The 18,375-nt window shown below is 28.3% G+C and overlaps 1 protein-coding gene across 10 annotated transcripts; it reads right to left on the reverse strand.

Moving 5' to 3' along the window:
- Positions 1 to 675: 675 nt before the first annotated feature.
- On the reverse strand, positions 676 to 16,300 carry LOC102630042 (glycerophosphocholine acyltransferase 1). Of its 10 annotated transcripts, XM_052441001.1 has the most exons (9): positions 16,081 to 16,300; positions 3,484 to 3,664; positions 3,276 to 3,395; positions 3,115 to 3,172; positions 2,915 to 3,015; positions 2,346 to 2,441; positions 2,162 to 2,255; positions 1,430 to 1,667; positions 676 to 1,309 (listed from the first exon to the last, which is right to left on the reverse strand). In XM_052441001.1, exons 2-9 carry the CDS (start codon positions 3,562 to 3,564, stop codon positions 946 to 948), a joined length of 1,152 nt encoding a protein of 383 aa, XP_052296961.1. In that variant the 5' UTR covers positions 3,565 to 3,664; positions 16,081 to 16,300; the 3' UTR covers positions 676 to 945. The 10 variants fall into 10 exon arrangements, with proteins under 10 accessions (XP_052296961.1, XP_052296963.1, XP_006475527.3 ...); XM_052441003.1 differs by lacking the exon at positions 16,081 to 16,300 and having other exon boundaries at positions 1,430 to 1,661; positions 3,484 to 3,896; XM_006475464.4 differs by lacking the exon at positions 16,081 to 16,300 and having other exon boundaries at positions 3,484 to 3,895.
- Between the last annotated feature and the right edge of the window lie 2,075 nt (positions 16,301 to 18,375).

Consider the following 18,375-nt stretch of genomic DNA (forward strand, 5'->3'; position numbering starts at 1 on the left):
GTACAATGGAGGTTCGAGAGAGATTCCGAAATGAGAAAAACAGTAGCACATCTCTTTAGTGGCAATTTGAAGAAGCAGTTATGAATCACCAAGAAAAGATTAATGTTGCTCTTATGATGTTGAGATCAATATGTTCTGCTTAGAGATAAGCCAAACAGCGATACTAAAAGCCTAGTCACCCAAGCAGGAGGTGGATTCATTAGCGCACACGAGGATAAGAAGCAGGCATGCTAATTTGTTCGTACTATTGATTTATAAAACATAGCAAGTCAGAAAAGACCTGTAGCTCATCCCCCGCAGAGCCACTTTTCTTTCTACAGAAACATCCATACTTAGAGAAATTTGAGCAGTGTGCAAGATAGAAATTTGAATATAGCAACATATGATGAAAAAATCTCGAACCAGAGCGCTTAATATTTGCTAATGATATCAATCATGTAATACCATCTAGACGAACTTCTTCTAAATCTAGTCACCATAATCAATATTTGTTGATGATATCAATCATGTAATACCATCTAGAAGAACTTCTAAATCGAGTCACCATAATCCATAATACATCCAATTAACTAAGTGATGCTCCAGCAATTGTGTAATGGTGACGGAAAAGCAGAACCCCTGTAAGTTACCAAGAGATTATCATGACTTGATCCAAAACAGAACTATTCAACCATGTCATTTTCAAACATCAGATGATCAGATTTTGAATGCAATTTCTACAAAATATGGGTTCCATTGTGAGCATACAACAAAGTACTACACAAATTACAAGATAATCAAAATTTCTGTCAGGACATGCTTAACAAAACAATGTAACTGCTTTTAGTGAGAAACAGGAATGTAGTCATTTTCTCCAAATAGAAAGTGCCAAGAACGAGTAGAGGGAAAAACCTGCAAAGCATGATAAAGTATTACATCTATTACACTGGTATACATCGGATAGGACTAACTCGCCTCAGTAGACCTGTTGGTTTCAATTGAATTTTCCATCAAAACCAAGGATTGATCCTGTGGTCGTTGAGGCTGTGCCGGCTGTATCTCTGCTTTCTTCTTCTCTTTCAGAATCACCTGTTTAGGCATTACTTCAAGCAGAAAGCTTCCTCCATTCCATATGGCTGCAGAAATCTTGAGTATTTGAAAAATCACATGCAATTTATATGACAGAAAAATTGGGACAGTGAGTGCCATGGTTGCAACAGTGAATATGGCTTGAAATGCAATATACATGAACATGCGATTCTGATCGCCAAGCAACCCACTTAAACGCCACCATATATTATTAGCTTTCTGCGCCTTTTTCGAGAGCTCCCTACCAAACCAAGTCACAATTAGAATGTAAAAGAATAGCAATCCTTCTTGATTTGTGGAAACAGCTGTATTAATACAACAGATCTTATGTGGGTAGAAAAGTTAAGAGGGAGTTGAGAACCTGTAAGAGGTCATGACTTCAGGATCCCTTACCAGCCTTTGTCGACGTAGTACATTGACAATGAGAAAATAAAGAACCTGCCAGAGGGTGTAAGCCCCTAATGGAACCAGAAATAGCCAAGTCAAAAGGTAGGATTTGTCTTCCACATAAGGCCACGACGCTCTTCGAGAACTTCCTTCAGGATGCATGGCAGCAAAACTTTCTGGATTCCACCAACGAATGGTGAAAAAAACTAACCCTGACAAGATATTGCATCAGAAATGTGAAAATAGATTGTCAAAAGTATACCAAATAGAACAAACCTTCTCTATTTGGTCCAATTGATTTGCTGGTAGCAGTGAACCTTTATTAATATTATTATTGTTTTTTTTTGGGGGGGGGAGTTAATGAAATAGAGCTGACATCAATATTCAATGAAACCAGCATCCCTTTTTCTACTTGCAACCACTTCAATCACAACTCTAAATTCTTCAACTCACAACAAACTAAATTGTACATCATTAAAATAAACTACAAGTTACTTTATTATACAGATCTATATTTTGCTACAAGCAGATAACTTCAGAAAGCCAAACTTGATGTTGAACTCCTTATAAAAGAAGAATGGAAAATTTGATATAAATAAGAACTAATAGAATGAAATGAACAGGCATGACCACAGAAAATTCTGTTCTATTAACAAATAATGGCTCATAAGTTGATCAAATGTAACTAGTAAAAGATCCAACTCACCAGGTAAAAGATGGATTAGGACACTAACAATTTTGTCAACGGAATTGAAAACCAAGCTACAACGCCAAACAATTAAAGCCCACACTAATGGCCCCTAAAGAAGAATTCAGAGGATGAAAAAAGTTAACAAAGTGAAACATTCATCACTAGACTGGGTAGAGGTAACTCAAGACTCTTAGCTTACCTCTGCAAATGAGAAGCACACCATGAAAAGCTTCTCATTTTTTGGATACATAAGAAGGTCAACCAAGAAGATTGTATTGGCATAATAACAAAAATCCTGACACACGAGAGCATACATGTCACTTTTCTCACTTGTCATCTTTCTGGGACATGGTAGAAACTTCAATAAAGTGAACATAGCAGGCAAATACTTAAGATTACATAAATAGAGATGTTCTTCCCTTGGTCTTGGAAGAAACAGACTAAATGGGAGCCCTACGTTTAACATTCGAGAAAGCCAACGAGATGAAAGTAGTTCCTCTGAGCTTTCTACTCAACATACAAACAACAGCATGTTGATTTTGCTTTCAGTAGTAATAGGCATTGAACAATGTTGAATATGAAAAAATCGACTACTCCAGCATCTTTAGCATATCATAAGAATGATCACAATTTCCTTTCATATCTATCCTCTGTTATTGTCCAATCTCCACCTTACCGCTTCTAAAAAGAACAGACACCATAATCTAAATTTGCACACTGTAATAAATAAGTCATTGTTGCAATAATAAAGCGAGAGAACTTACTTACCAGAAGATAGTAATGCCATTTCTTGAACCGATAATAAATCCACCGAAGAGGAACAAAGATGATATAGAACAAACAATATACATAATGAATATCATGAGGTCCTGTGAATCGAAAATTAACAAACAAATTATACTAATAAACTTGTCAAAGGAGCAACGGTTTTAATGCATATTGAAAATCAATCAAACTGTTGTACTTATTTGCTCCCAATAGGAAACAAAATCCTCCAAAACCAAGAACCCCCAGAAGATGTGTCACCTAAAAAGATACATATTAAGTACAAATCAAATTAAAAAGTTCAATCCAACACCAACATATCAAATGATGAAGGATGATATGTAATAGTAACTCTAATACTAACCTTGTTAATGAATCTTTCATGTTCCTCGGCTTGTTTAGCGATCTTAACGGCTTGTTTGGATAACATCTCTTTTGTCTGAACAGCCTTTTTAGACATGATCGCCTTGGTTTGAACCACTTTCTACACAAAACAAAACATACCCAGATCATAGGCAGCATACAAAAGGCAAAAGCAAAGCGAAATCACCAACTTGAGAATTAAAAATTACCTGAGATCGATCCTTGAATCTCTGCTTCACCTTTCCAAATGAATCCCCATTTGTCTCCTCCACCGTCTCATCGCTTAACATTGTTCATTTTCTCTTTCGCAATCCAGAAACCAAATGATAGAGAAGCGGGGGTGTTTTTTGCTATATACGGGGACACAAATCAGTATTTCTGGTACTCCCTCTACATAAAATGAAACCAAAACGGTTCTTAAACAACTTTGGTTAATAAGCGCGCATCCCTAATTCTTGTAATAATGAAATTAAGAAAAAGAATCTGATCATTTTGTTTTTATAGATTTGAAACTCGACGTGGGCCATAATTAATTTCGTGATTCAGAGGAGCTTCTGATAATCCCAACTCTTTCCTTTTACGGCAAAAAGCATGAATCACAGTTTTAATGATGATGAGTTCATCATTTTGGCCTTATTTGTTGGGTTGGGACCATGGGTTGAACCCAAGGAGGATGTTATCTTCATTTCTTTTAACCATGTATAATTTAAAAAAAAAATACAACATATATGTGTGAGATCTTTAATTTAACGTTGGATTTACATGTAAATAATTATGTGTTACTAATTATCTTAAAAGATTAAGTCTAGTTAAGAATGATCTATTAAGGCTTTTGGTAATTTAAACTCTAATGTATCTGATAGTGCGTGAGTTTTTAATGTGTAAAGATTTAAAAGTAATTTTTATTTTTATAATGGTTAAAATAAAATTACCAAAACGTAACGAAGAAATTATAAAGTAATTATAGTTCCTAGATCATACATAACATTTTAATCTTTTCTAACATCCCATTATTAGAGAGAGTGCTGAGAGAAGATTAAAGGATTGTACTAGAAAACAAGACAAACCACACGAATGTAAAGAGTAATTAGTTATTATAAATTTAAGTAAGCTTTCACATTTTTTTTTTATTATTGATTCATGGTGGTATAATATAATGTTCCATAATTTTAGATGATGGTTTCACCAAAGGGTTATTTTCTATTGGTTTGTATATGTATAGTTATTTACATGTGTGAGCTATTTATATGATTCTTTTATTTGCTGTGAGCTGTTTTGATGTAACAAGGTCGTGAATACATTTTACATATATGATTTGTTGATCATTCGAATGATAATTCTTTTAATATAGGGGGTCCTTTTGTGTTTATGATCAACTAAACTAGAATAATAATAAAAAAATATAAAAAAAATTGGAAATGCTTAAAAGAAAAAGTGTGGGTTGAAGAATACATTAATTAGCTAAAAAGCCCCACTATTCTTTTGTTTTAGATTGATCAACTTAATTAGAACTGATTTGGACACTCTTAATTGTTGAATCCAAATCTTACAAGGCTTTAGGCTAGTTTGGTGATGTTTTAATTTTTAAAATAATTGTTGTTAGCTATATTATAGAAATAATCAACTATAAACAAAATCAATTAAATGTGTAATAAAATTCATTTTTGAAAGTGCTGTGAGTTTTAAAAGCAATCATAAAATTTTTATAAATCTTATTGTGAAACTGCTGTAAAAATGTAAATGATTGAATTAAATATAATGCTTAGTAAAAATTATTTACACTTATAAACATGTCTATAAAATATTTTTTTATCATTTATATATAATTATTAATAACTAAAATAAATATTTTATATTATCAATTATATTTTTTTATTTTGTTATCTCAATATAATTAGTAATAATAATAACCTTTTTAAAGTTAATGATTTTATTTCTTAATTAATAAGGATAATTTTAGATTTCTATAAGATACATACATACATACATACATATGCACGCGTGTGTGTATCAAGTATAAAACTAATTCTCAAAAACTACTTCTTTCTTGATTTTCAAAATCTTCTATTAGGATGGAGTGATTTTGTCAAAAATGATTTCTAACAAAATTTACTAAATATTAAAATTAACTTTTAACATTACAAAATTAATTTTAAACCTCCCAAAAATAATTTCAGATGAACCCTTAGTAGAAAAAGTCAATGTACCAATCCAATTTAGATGTAAGTCATGTTGGATCTTTAATCCAACATTGTTGGATCTTTAATCAGCATTGGGCTTGTATGTGAATAATTATATATTGTGAACTGTCATATAAGATTAAGTCCAATTAAAAGTAAACTATTAAGGTTTTGGTAATTTGGGCTTCAATGTATTTGATAAAGTGTAGACTTTTAATAAGTAAAGACTTAAAGGTAATTTCTATTTCTATAATAGGTTGAAATAAGAATACGTAATGATATGAGGAATTTTATTTATAAAAATTGTTATGGTCTCAGGTCACATGTAACATTCTAATTTTTCTAATATTCCATCATCAAAGAGTGTGCAATGAGGAAAATTAAAAGATTCTCTAGGATAATGTGCTAATATGGAAGGCTAAGCACACGACTCAAGGGATTGATTCAGCATTATGGATTTGGGTATGCTTTTACAAATTTAATTGTTGATTCTTGGTGATACAGTATCAATGTTCTTGAATTTTAGGTAATGATTTTTATCAAAGGATTTATTATTCTAACGAATGGCATCAAAACTTATTCATGTTGAATCACTGAGAATAGTTGCTGGTTGTCTTATGAGATTAAGAAAAGTATTTGGAAATTCTGAATTTTAGAAATTTATTTTTTTAAGATTTGGAAAATTAATTTTTTAATTTTTTCAGAAATTCAGGTTGATTAAAAAAAAAAAGGTTTCGAGCTAATGGTCAGTGGCAGCCATTGCCATCGGCAACTTGGACTTCAGCCTAGGTTGTCCAGGCCGCAATGCAAAGGAATTGCCACGGCTCAACACTGTGGTAAAAGGAAACGGGCAGCGGTGACATTTAAAAAAAAAAAAAGAATGGGCAGCCGTGCCAGCAGCCAACCCAACAAAAGCAAAAAAATAGTTTCAAGATTTAGGGCTAGTTTCATATCATGGTTGTCCTTGACCCGGTCAATAATTGACCGATCACTACTTGACTGTTGATTATTGACTTTGACTTTGACTCAATGTTTTTGAAGGGTAATTTTGGTATAATTTTGTATTCAAATATTAGCTTCTTTATATGAATTAATTGAATCAACATGTCGCTAAAGTTACCTCTCTTGTGGAAAAAAAATCTATTAATATTGATATATCCAAATGAAGGAACATGTTTGACAGAATTGCATGTGCACTTGTGGTTGTAAACGTGTGACGATTTTTCAGTTTTACACGTGAACAATAAATCGATCCAAAGGAAGGTTTATTATTTGACACGTTATTATTTTCGTTTGATTACTATACAAAGATATCACTCAATTTAATATTTTGTCCAAAAATTAAAAATTAATGGAGTATTAGGTATCTTGAGATAGGGTTTACCTTTATTTGAATTTATTTTTGTTGATACTTATATGAGCTTGTTTTATTTATTTTTTGTTCTCTATTTAGTTATGACTCTTGCGACTATTACTACTAACATCAATTCTATTCCTATGCTAAATGGCTCTAACTTCGAGTCATGGTAAGATAACTTCTTAATAGTTCTTGTAGTCATGGATCTCGACCTTACATTAAGAGTTGATTCTCCGCCATCTTTTTCAGATGAGAGTACCTCTGATGTCAAGAAGGATTTGGAAGGATGGGAGAAATCAAATCAAATGTGTATATTAATCATGAAAAAGGCCATTCCAGAAGCATTTAGCAGCTCAATATATGAAAATATAACTACGATTAAGGAGTGCCTTGTAGACATGGAGACGAAGTTTATCAAGAAATATAAAGGCTGAAATAGGTAAACTCTTGACAAGTCTAATTTCAATGAGGTATGCAGACAAAGGTAATATCAGAGATTACATTGTTGATATATCATCTTGTTTCTAAGCTAAGAGCACTTAAGCTTGAACTCTCTGAGAACTTGCTAGTGCATTTGGTTTTGATATCTTTACCAACATAGTTTAATTAGTTTAAAATGAGCTACAACTGTCAGAAAGAGACTTGGTCTTTGAATGAGCTCATATCACACTATGTTTAAGAAAAGGAAAAGTTGAAAAAAATATAAGGCAAAAAGTGCTCATTTTACTTCTACTTCTAAGGGTAAGGATAACAGCAAGAAAAGAAATAAGGATAAAGAAGCTACAGATATAGCACCTCAAAAGAAACAACAAAAAATATCGAATGATCCGTAAAGAACTAGTTACTTCTTTTGTGGAGCTCAAAGGTATAAGAAAAAGCATTGTACCAACACGCATGGCATCCTAAGAAGAGCAAGCTTCTTAATTTGATTTATTCTAAGTTAATTTAACTTTGGTACTTAGACATGTGTGGTGGATAGGTTCTGATGCAACCACTCACATCAGTGTCTCTATACAAGCTTGCCTGAGTTGCCAAAAGCTAAGTGATAGTGAAAGATACATTTGTGCAAGCGATGGTAGGACAGTTGAAATTGAAGCAACTGAAAAATTTATATTGTTATTAAAGACTGAATTTTATTTGGATCTTAATGAAACATTTATTGTTGCCCAAACTTAGAATGACTCTTTGCCCGAGTGATAGGATATTGTATATTGGGTGATTGTTGCCTGCATCACTGAACATACAATCTTATGTAATTCAGGTGATTGTTTCTATTGCCTGGTCAACAAGTGCTGTCACCCAAATCGCTCGCATTTGTTGATAATTAATTATTAATTAATGTAATAATGTAATTTTTTTAGACCAATATTATTAAATTATTATTATTATTTTGCATTAGATTAATGGAGTCGGTTGTCCTTGAGACATATATTAATGGAGCATAGGATACTTTAAAGGATAGTCATATAGATTACGATAATGGAAAAGTTATCACATTTTTTTTTCTAGAAGATGCAATGTTTGAAAATTTTGTTACAACATTGTATGAAATTCTGAACAAAAGTCTGAATGAATATTCCCCTACGATGAAGGCAAATGTGAAATCAACTTATTCGACACATAAATTTACTCCTTAAGACATATTGGTGAGGGATATTATGTGTGTGAGCTCTGATCCAATCAACTATCCATGTACTCCTTTTTTTTTTATGACAACTCATAAAGTTTTGGTAGAACCTCTTTCGAAGCCATTAATTCAAACTTCAGCCTTTAAACACTACTCCTGATTCCACTTTTACAGTGATCTAATCAATGTCAGTGTTGTCAATTCAAATATTAATGAAATCAAGATCATCAAACCTACTGTCTAATTTATTAAGCTGAAAGTACTATGCTATACTAAAACACTGATCACATATTTGCAACGGGGTCGGGCTGTAATGCAGTGCTGCATGTCATGCAGCTGCCTTTATTATTTTTTTAATAATGCGGATGTAACCGGCCACCGATTCGCTCCTTTTAATCGCTTAAAGCGGCAAATGTTAAAAGAAACTATCATAGAACTCCCTCATTTTAGGAAATATTAAGATAATCAATTCAAAACTAGTAAATTATCAAAGACCCCCTCAACTTTACACCAAAAAAATACTTCCTTTTTCTTTTGATTCATGGAAAATATAGTTAATATATTTAACTTATATCCTAAAAGAAACATAATTAAATAAAATTAATTGGACTAATATATTTAAATAAAAATAATTATATTATTTTTCTTAATATTACATTATAAATTTAATGATATTTTGCCTTAAAAAATGTAACTTATGTACTAATGAGAATACTATTTAAATATAATAAATGGAAATAATTATATATTAATTAAAAAATTTAATTTATTAATTGCACTATTTTTAATATTATGTAATAAATATAATGATATTTTGCTTACAAAACTATCAAAATAATTTTATCAACTTTTAATTACATTAGAATCCGAGTATCTAAACATATAACGAAATCGATTTATTTCCAGATATTTAGAAGAAATCAATTCCAGGATCTCACGATTCACATTCAAGGACTTAAATCCCTACCTACTAAAATGAGGACAATATTTATCCAACTATCAAATAATTATCATTCCAAACATCGTAATTACCCCTCAAATGTTGTTGTTGTTATTATTAGTGGCCAATATTAGTATGTTTTATGTATACCCTCTAAAACAAATATTCATATATTACAAAAATATAAAGCATCTAATATTTGATATTTTTAAATAAAACTCATAATCAATCTCTTGTGCAAATTAATTCATACTATCTTAAGTGAGATTAATTATTTTATTTAATCCTTTTTGCTATAATAATTTTTTTGTTAAACATTAATCAAATTCATAATGGTACATAACATGGATAATTACAATTTGAATGCAACTAATATTGAATAATGTTGTATTATGTTATACTTATAGTTATATAATTTAAGCATGACAGTTATATTTCTAAATTAAATTAAATTATTTGAGTAACATTGCACTCACTATATGGGTACATGATTTGTCTACTAAATGATGTGCAAGTATTATAAAATATGTTCAATCTTAAATTTATATCTATATTTTTTTGAAATTAAGTTAATTTATATCACAACCAAAAAAAATTAAATTATTTAAAAATATGAAAAATATAAATTCATTTTCATAGTAAGCAGTATGTTTTACTAAATTTACTTTTAAAACATTTTATGCCATTGGGGAGAAATATAGTCTTTTAAATTCATTTTTATTTATACGTCTTAAGCTTGTTATAATCTTTGCCACATGAAATATGTTTTCACTGTAATTCTCGCTAAATTTAATTTATATACTTTTATTCTAGTGGTAAAAGAAATTGAATTTGAATATAATTTTTTCAATTTAGTTTTTTTTAACTGATTAAGCATCATGTTACTGTATTACACAGATATTTACAACTGTTATAACAGCAGATTATTACACTGATATTTACAATTAGATATACAAACTGAGACTTATATTATTACATTTTAAATTCTATGAAGTAAGTGCCCAGACAAATAACCCTCACGGAGGAGGAGTGTCTCCACTCCACTTGTATTTCGTAAGGGAGAAAAATTTTACAAATAATCTCCATATAATTATGTTTAATTAAGGGAGTTTGAGTCTATGAGGACTCGAATTATTGCCCTCATAGTCATGTTTTACTTTAATGGTGTGTTTACTTCATGGAATGAGGAATGAGAATGAAGGAATAAAAATGAAACATATATTTACTTGGCAAAATGTAATTTGGGAATGAGAATAAAATGTGTGGGTCCCACACAATTTGGGAATAAGGAATGGGAATCTCATTCCCGGGGGTTGGGAATGTGAATGAAATATATGTTTACTTTTGTATTCCTCTAATTTTTTCATATTTTCTAAATTACCCTCATTCAAATCACAATTAATTTTATTATTTTAATTTATCAAAAATTTATTATTATTTTAAATGTCATTAATGATAATTATTATTATTATCAAATTTTATTAACTTTATTATTTTAGTTATTATTAATTATTTTTATTTTTATTATTAATATTATCATTATTAACAATAAAAATAATGATAAAAATAATAATTAATAAAAATAATTAATTTATCATTATTTTTATTATTATTAATAAAAATAATAATAAAAATAATTAATAATAACTAAAATAATAAAGTTAATAAAATTTAATAGTAATAATAATCTAATTTTCATTATCTAGATATAAAAATGATATTAATTAAAAATAATAATAAATGTTAATAATAATATTAATAAAAATAATATTAACAATAATTAATAATAATTAAAATAATAAAGTTAATAAAATTTAATAATAATAATAATAAATGTTAATAATGATAATATTAATAAAAATAATAATAACAATAATTAATAATAACTAAAATAATAAAGTCAATAAAATTTAATAATAATAAATGTTAATAATAATAGTAATAATAAAAACAACAATAATGATAATATTGTTAATAATGATAAATTAATTATTTTTATTAATTATTAATACTATAAGTATTTTGGTAAATTGATTTTCATTCACATTCCTCATTCCCATTTATTTTGTCAAGTAAATACATCAATGACATTTCAGCACATTCTCATTCCCATTTATTTTTGCCGAGTAAACATTAAAATCGCATTCTCATTCCAACTCATTCTCATTCCCAGCCCATTCCTATTCTACCACATTCTCATTCTATGACGTAAACGCACCATAAGGTCAATGGTTCACCACTGGGCTAAAGCCTAAGTGGCTAATTTAGCTTAATAACAACTAAATTTACTCCCATGGATTCAAACATCAACTATTTTGTTTTTAATTCAAATGATTTACAACTGCATTAATTAGTACCCACAACGTGATTATTAATATACTTACAAAGTAATATATCTCATCTATATTAAATTATCAATATATTTGTAGAAAATTAATTTTATATTAGCACAAAAGTTTAAAATATATCTTTTTTATGTAAAATTTATACATAGAAAAATTTTGGCAAGTAAAACTACCGCCTCAATGAAAATATTATTTACAAATTACAAAAATGAATTTTTAGATTTTGAATGGTCACAACAAATTTATCCGTGGAAGTTTTGTCATACATCATCACTCTTTTGTAACTTGCAAAAATCAATTGCATAATCAAAATGTTAATGATATCCATCGAGTGCAAAAATAGCGTAGGACATATGTACATTCTTATTATATTTAATTATAAATCCCACAGGATATGATATTAATAATAATAACTGTAGTAATATCCAACAAGCACACAGAAAAAAAAATAGAGATGCTCAACTAAAATAGATTAACTAAACTTTAATCTTGTAAATTAAAGTATTTTTGTAACTTAACTTATATCATCATAGCTTTAGAAGCATAGCAATTGCAATCCTTCTTACTTGTTATTTATTTATTTACCGTTGACGTTATGAAAAACTAAAGCAATTAATTTGAAAAGTAAAGAGAAAGATGAAAATAAATGCATAGATTTATTTTTAATATAATTAAACGCTATTAATTAAAATGATTACAATGAGAATAGATATGTATAAAAGTTAAAAGCTCAAGTATACATACAATCAAACTCAAAAGATTGCATGAAGTAATGAAGATGAAAAAAAAAAGGACTTAGATTATGGACTCAAAATGTTGAAAATGATGAAGGGTTGCAATAAAAAAATTCTTAGTATTATGTGGTAAATTGATATTTGTTAAAATAGTAAGGGGTCAACCATAATTTGCCTTATTGATATTATTGTTATTTTCAACAAGTAATTTATTATTAGTAAAAAAAAAGAACCTGAAACATGTACTGGTAGTGTTGGAATATAATAAAAATAATAGGAACATAAAACCATTATTAGAGTTTAACAAGAGTTGAGGAGCATAACTTAAAAGTTTGAAGAACTTAACAAAAATATGATAAAGTTTAATAATAAGTCGAGAACTAGAAAATAAACTTGAAATATCTAAGTAAAATGTTAGAAATCAATAAAAAGAGTTGGAATACAGAACCAAAAAGTTGTGGGAACAAGAGTAGAAGAAGTTAACCTAAAAGTTGAAATAACTTATCATGAATTTGATAAATTCAAACACGAAATAGGGATCTGAAAAGTAAATTTGACATATTTACCCAAAATTTGAAATTCAATGAAAAGAGTAGAAATATTGAACAAAAAAGTTGTGAAAAGATAAGTTGGAATAACTTAGCGATAACTAGATAAAGTCTAACAGGATATAGAGATATAAAAAATAAACTTGAAATGTTAACCTAAAAATTTGAAATTTAATAAGAAGAGTGGAAATATAGAACAAATAACTGGTGGAAAAATGAATTGAAACAACTTACCAAGAATTTGATAAATTTTAATGGAAAGTGGGGATCTAAAAATTAAACTTGAAATTTCCAAACAAAAAGTGAGAATTCAATAAAAAGAGTAGGAATATAAAACCAAAAAGTGGTGGAAAAAAGAGTTGAAGAGGTTAACCTAAAATTTGGAAAGAGTTACCAAGAATATGATAAATCCAACAATAATTAGGGATCAAAAAATAAACTTGAAACATTCACGAAAAATACTTAAATTAAATGAAAAGAGTAGAAATATAGAACAAAAAAAATGGTGAAAACAAGAGTTGAGGAGCATAACTTAAAAGTTCGAAGAACTTAAGAAAAATATGATAAAGTTTAACAATAAGTTGAGATCTATAAAATGAACTTGAAATATTTAACCAAAATATTAGAAATTAATTAAAAGAATTGGAATACAAATACAAAAAGTAGTGGGAACAAGAGTGGAAGAAGTTACCCAAAAGTTGAAATAACTTAACAAAGATTTGATAAATTCTAACGCAAAGTAGGGATCTAAAAAGTAAATTTGACATATTTACCCAAAATTTGAAATTCAATAAAAAGAGCAGAAATATTGAACCACAAAGTGCTGGAAAAATAAGTTGGAACAACTTAACGATAACTAGATAAAGTCTAACAGGATATAGAGATATAAAAAATAAACTTGAAAAATCAACCTAAAAATTTGGAATTCAATAAGAAGAGTGGAAATATAGAACGAATAACCGGTGGAAAAATAAATTGAAACAACTTACTAAGAATTTGATAAATTTTAATTGAAAGTGGGAATTTAGAAATTTAACTTGAAATTTCCAAATAAAATGTTGGAATTCAATAAAAAGAGTAGGAATATAAAACCAAAAAGTGGTGGAAAAAAGAGTTGAAGAGGTTAACCTAAAATTCGGAAAGAGTTACCAAGAATATGATAAATCCAACAATAATTAGGGATCAAAAAATAAACTTGAAACATTCACGAAAAATACTTAAATTCAATGAAAAGAGTAGAAATATAAAACAAAAAAAATGGTGGAAACAAGAGTTGGGGAGCATAACCTAAAAGTTCGAAGAACTTAACAAGAATATGATAAAGTTTAACAATAAGTTGAGATCTATAAAATGAACTTGAAATATTTAACCAAAATATTAGAAATCAATTAAAAGAATTGGAATAAAGAACCAAAAAGTAGTGGAAACAAGAGTAGAAGAAGTTAACCCAAAAGTTGAAATAACTTAACAAGAATTTGATAAATTTTAACAGAAAATAGAGATCTAAAAATTGAACTTGAAATTTCTAAACAAAATGTTGGAATTTAATAAAACGAGTAGGAATATAGAACAAAAAAGTGGTGGAAAAATAAATCGAAATAATTTACCAAAAACTAGATAAAGTTTAACAAATTGTAGAGATATGAAAATAAACTTGAAATATCTATCAAAAAATATGGAAGTTGATGAAAAGAGTGGAAATATAGAACCAAAAGCTAGTGGGAAAATGAGTTGAAACAACTTACAAAAATTTAGATAAATCATTACTAGAAATAGGAATTTGAAAAGTAAACTTGAAATATGCATTATAAATATTGGAATGTGACAAAATAAGTAGGAATGTAACCATTTTGTGATATGTTTATATTTTTTGTACTATTTTTAAATTTTAAATTATTACAATCTTTTTCCTTATTTAATTAAAATTTTACTCTTTTTTTTCCAAATTTTTTCATAATTTTTTCACATTAAAAACAAATAAAAATATAATTTTCATTATATTATCCGGTTAAAAACCGGTTGTACCGGTTGCATGCATGTGCTGTATGAGATACAGCGCTGCATGGTAGGTTGACTCTTTGCAACGAAAGTCTTTTTCTTTTTTTTTTCAAAATTTTCGTGTTACCACATTTCTATGTTACCAAGCACCTTTTTGAATTGATAAATGTAACATGTCTTTGCCAATCCTAAACCACATTTAATACTCTATCATTAACTTATTGCATGACTAGTCTGACTAACAAATAATGAACGAAATTGCTGATAAATCCAGGATTCTTGGTGGACAAAAAATGATCAAAAAATGATCAGAAATTGATTTTTGAACAACTCAAATTGAGTATTAGTTAACTTGGTTTGTATACGTGTAGTCACAAAAGTAAATCTTGTTAAATTTATAGTGCAACTTACGAAGTGATCCTCTATTGGTATCTTTAGTGACTAGGGATGAATCTTTTTATTAGACATATCTAATCAATAAATTAGGACAACGTTAGCAATTTTTTTTAAAAAAATTAAAAATTCAAAAAACTTGTTGTCGCCCAAATTTCTTTGGACAAAGGCATGTTGGGCAACTGGACAATGTAGGCATGTCACCCACGTTACCCAGCCAGCAACCCTTACAGTGGTTGGGCATCTTATTGGGCGACGCAATTGTGTCACTTTAGCCCATACAATGTTTGAACATTTTGCTAGGCGAAGCAGGCCTATTGTTCGTGTTGCCCAGCCAACTACCCATGCGTGGCCATGCGATGGGGACAAGACACCTACATTGCCTAAGCTTGGAATGGCTAAATTTTGGGCAAGACATGCATCTATCCACATTCTCAATTGGTCGGCACACTAACCATCTTTTTAACCTTAAAATAACATTACGTTTAGATCAATAATTTCTTAGAGGCATTTAAACAAATACTTAGTGTTCCTTTTATTATAAATCCTAATCTTAAGAAGGTTCTAATATTTTCATGCCCAATACATATCTTAATGCTTAAGTATCATCAATGATCAATCAATCAAGCAATTTAAACAACATTTAATCTAAATTAATGAAAAATAAAGGTAATAGAACAATACCTAAGCCAAATGTTGTTAAAAATTGAAACTATAGCTCGCACGAAATCACCATTGAAAGTGAAAGAACTTGGAGGAATTCAAGAAACACTGGAACTGGACGTGGTGGTAGTTAGGGTGATCAAAGATGTTGGGTGAAAGAATAGGTTTATGGGTATTTTGGTCTAAAAAGCTTGCAAACGGTTGATATTGTAAGAAAAATTGAAGTTTGGTTTTTTTTTTTTTTATATTGAAAGTTGAAAAGTGGTCAAATAGGTGAATTTCCCTTATATCTATTGTATCACTTTATGAATATGTTACTATGTTGCAGTATGTATTACATTTTATGCTATCATCTTTAGACGACTTTTTAACAAATCTTGTATTTCCAACAATTTATTTATCTTGTATTTTTTTGGAGATTATTTTATTGAATTGTTTGCTTCGATCTTTATTTGAAAGGATATATATTTTGGGAAATGTTGAAAAAATAAATGTTATGCTGCCAAAAGTTTTACAATTTGTTAGTTTTTTATATATCTTTTTTGAAGAATTATGATATTTTTTAATTTATACAAAAAAATGATGTAATTTTTTTAAATTGAAGAATTTTTATATTTAGTTTTTTAAGCAATAATAAATTTTATACCACATATAAAATTTAAATTAATAACCAAAAAATTAATACAGTGCAAAGTAGTGCAATGCCAAATAGAGTGTAATTAGAAATTAATACAGTATAGTGTAGCAACAAACTATGTACAATATTATTACGGTACAATGTTAATATAATACAATATAATACAATAAACCTACATTAAATAATATAATATAGTGTGTCAAACGTACCCTTAGCATGCATTACATTAAAATACTATTATTATGCTAATCCATGTTTGATTGCAATTTTTGGTTACATTACATTGCATTATAAATGTGACCAATACCATGAAAGGTGTATAAAATAAACCCACAAGAATAGTAAAATTTAAGTATTGCATTAAAATATTATTCATATTTTAAATGTTATTACTTAGACTTTATTATTTAATAAATTTAAATTTATTAAATGTTATTACTTAGACTTTATTATTTAATAAATTGAAGTAAATTTAAATTTATTAAATGTTAAATTATATTTATAGTAAAATAAAAAATTAATTTAAATAATAATATAAGACAGTAACAAAACTAAAGTTTTAATAATAAATGATAACTCATTATTTTACTTTTAATACATAGAATTATTTTAAATATTTTACTTATAATTACGTATAAAGTATTTTAATTTATTTAATCATTTATTATTTACTAAAATTCTAAATTAAAAATTAATTTAAATTAAGTAATTATATTCGACATTGATAAATAAAAATAAATTTATAATTTATATTATATTATGTATTTATGTAGGATTATATTTTAATAACGTATTACTGTATTTTTATAATATTAAATTATACCATATTATAATATGATCATACTATATTAGAATATCTAATATATATAAATAAATTATAATATAATGTAAATATTATATTATAAAATAATTTAATATTATTATTGTAGTAATTTTAGGGTTGTGCAAACAAACACCTTCAGCCACTGTCCAGGGTTTCTAATCAAGATAAAAAAGATGCTTATAAAGATTATTTAGATTGGTGAATAACAAGATTGAATACAGAAGCAATATGATGATTATACAAAAGCTATTAAGAGCAAAATTGAATCAAGAAATCACAACATCGAATAGAAAAGCAGAATACGTGGTTCAACTAATTTGCATTAACCAAATTACATCTACGAGAGGAACAAATTAATCATCTTTAATGATTGTTTTTCAAGAACAGTGATAAAGGTTTTCAAAGCTCAATATATAGAACAAGAATTCTTCAATCGATTTAGCATTCTCTCTCTACATATCACTCACTGCAACAGAATTTGTTGACCAGAAAGCAGATGTGTCAACAACTTGTAGTGAACCCATATGACACCTGGAAATGCACAAGAGCAGCATGTGCAATAACGGATTGTTAAAAGACCTCCAAAGCTTTCTTCGGGCAGGTTCATTTCGTATGTGTTTTCAACAGATTTTGGGGGAGGAAAAACCAAACCTATCTAGAACAATGAATTTGTATTTTTAGGGAAGATGGGGTACCTCACTGGTTTTTTGTGTGCGGTGCGATGTATCTGAAATTTGGGGGAGGTGAGAAGGGGAGGGGGAGTGGTAATAATGGTGAAAGGTCAAAACCAAGAGAGATGTCCTTCAAAATGGGCTCCACGCTTGCAAAACAATGAAATAGAGGTTAGAGGTGAAGC

Source organism: Citrus sinensis, chromosome 1 (genome assembly GCF_022201045.2).
Source record: "Citrus sinensis cultivar Valencia sweet orange chromosome 1, DVS_A1.0, whole genome shotgun sequence".
NCBI lineage: Eukaryota > Viridiplantae > Streptophyta > Magnoliopsida > Sapindales > Rutaceae > Citrus > Citrus sinensis.

What these genes read in the sequence shown, in the direction of transcription:
- LOC102630042 (XM_052441001.1), bottom strand. Translation starts at nt 3,564, where the DNA reads ATGTTAAGCGATGAGACGGTGGAGGAGACAAATGGGGATTCATTTGGA. An exon ending in ATGAAAGATTCATTAACAAG is followed by an intron (nt 3,173 to 3,275) that starts GTTAGTATTAGA and finishes GTATCTTTTTAG; the next exon opens with GTGACACATCTTCTGGGGGT. An exon ending in AATGGCATTACTATCTTCTG is followed by an intron (nt 2,442 to 2,914) that starts GTAAGTAAGTTC and finishes CTCGTGTGTCAG; the next exon opens with GATTTTTGTTATTATGCCAA.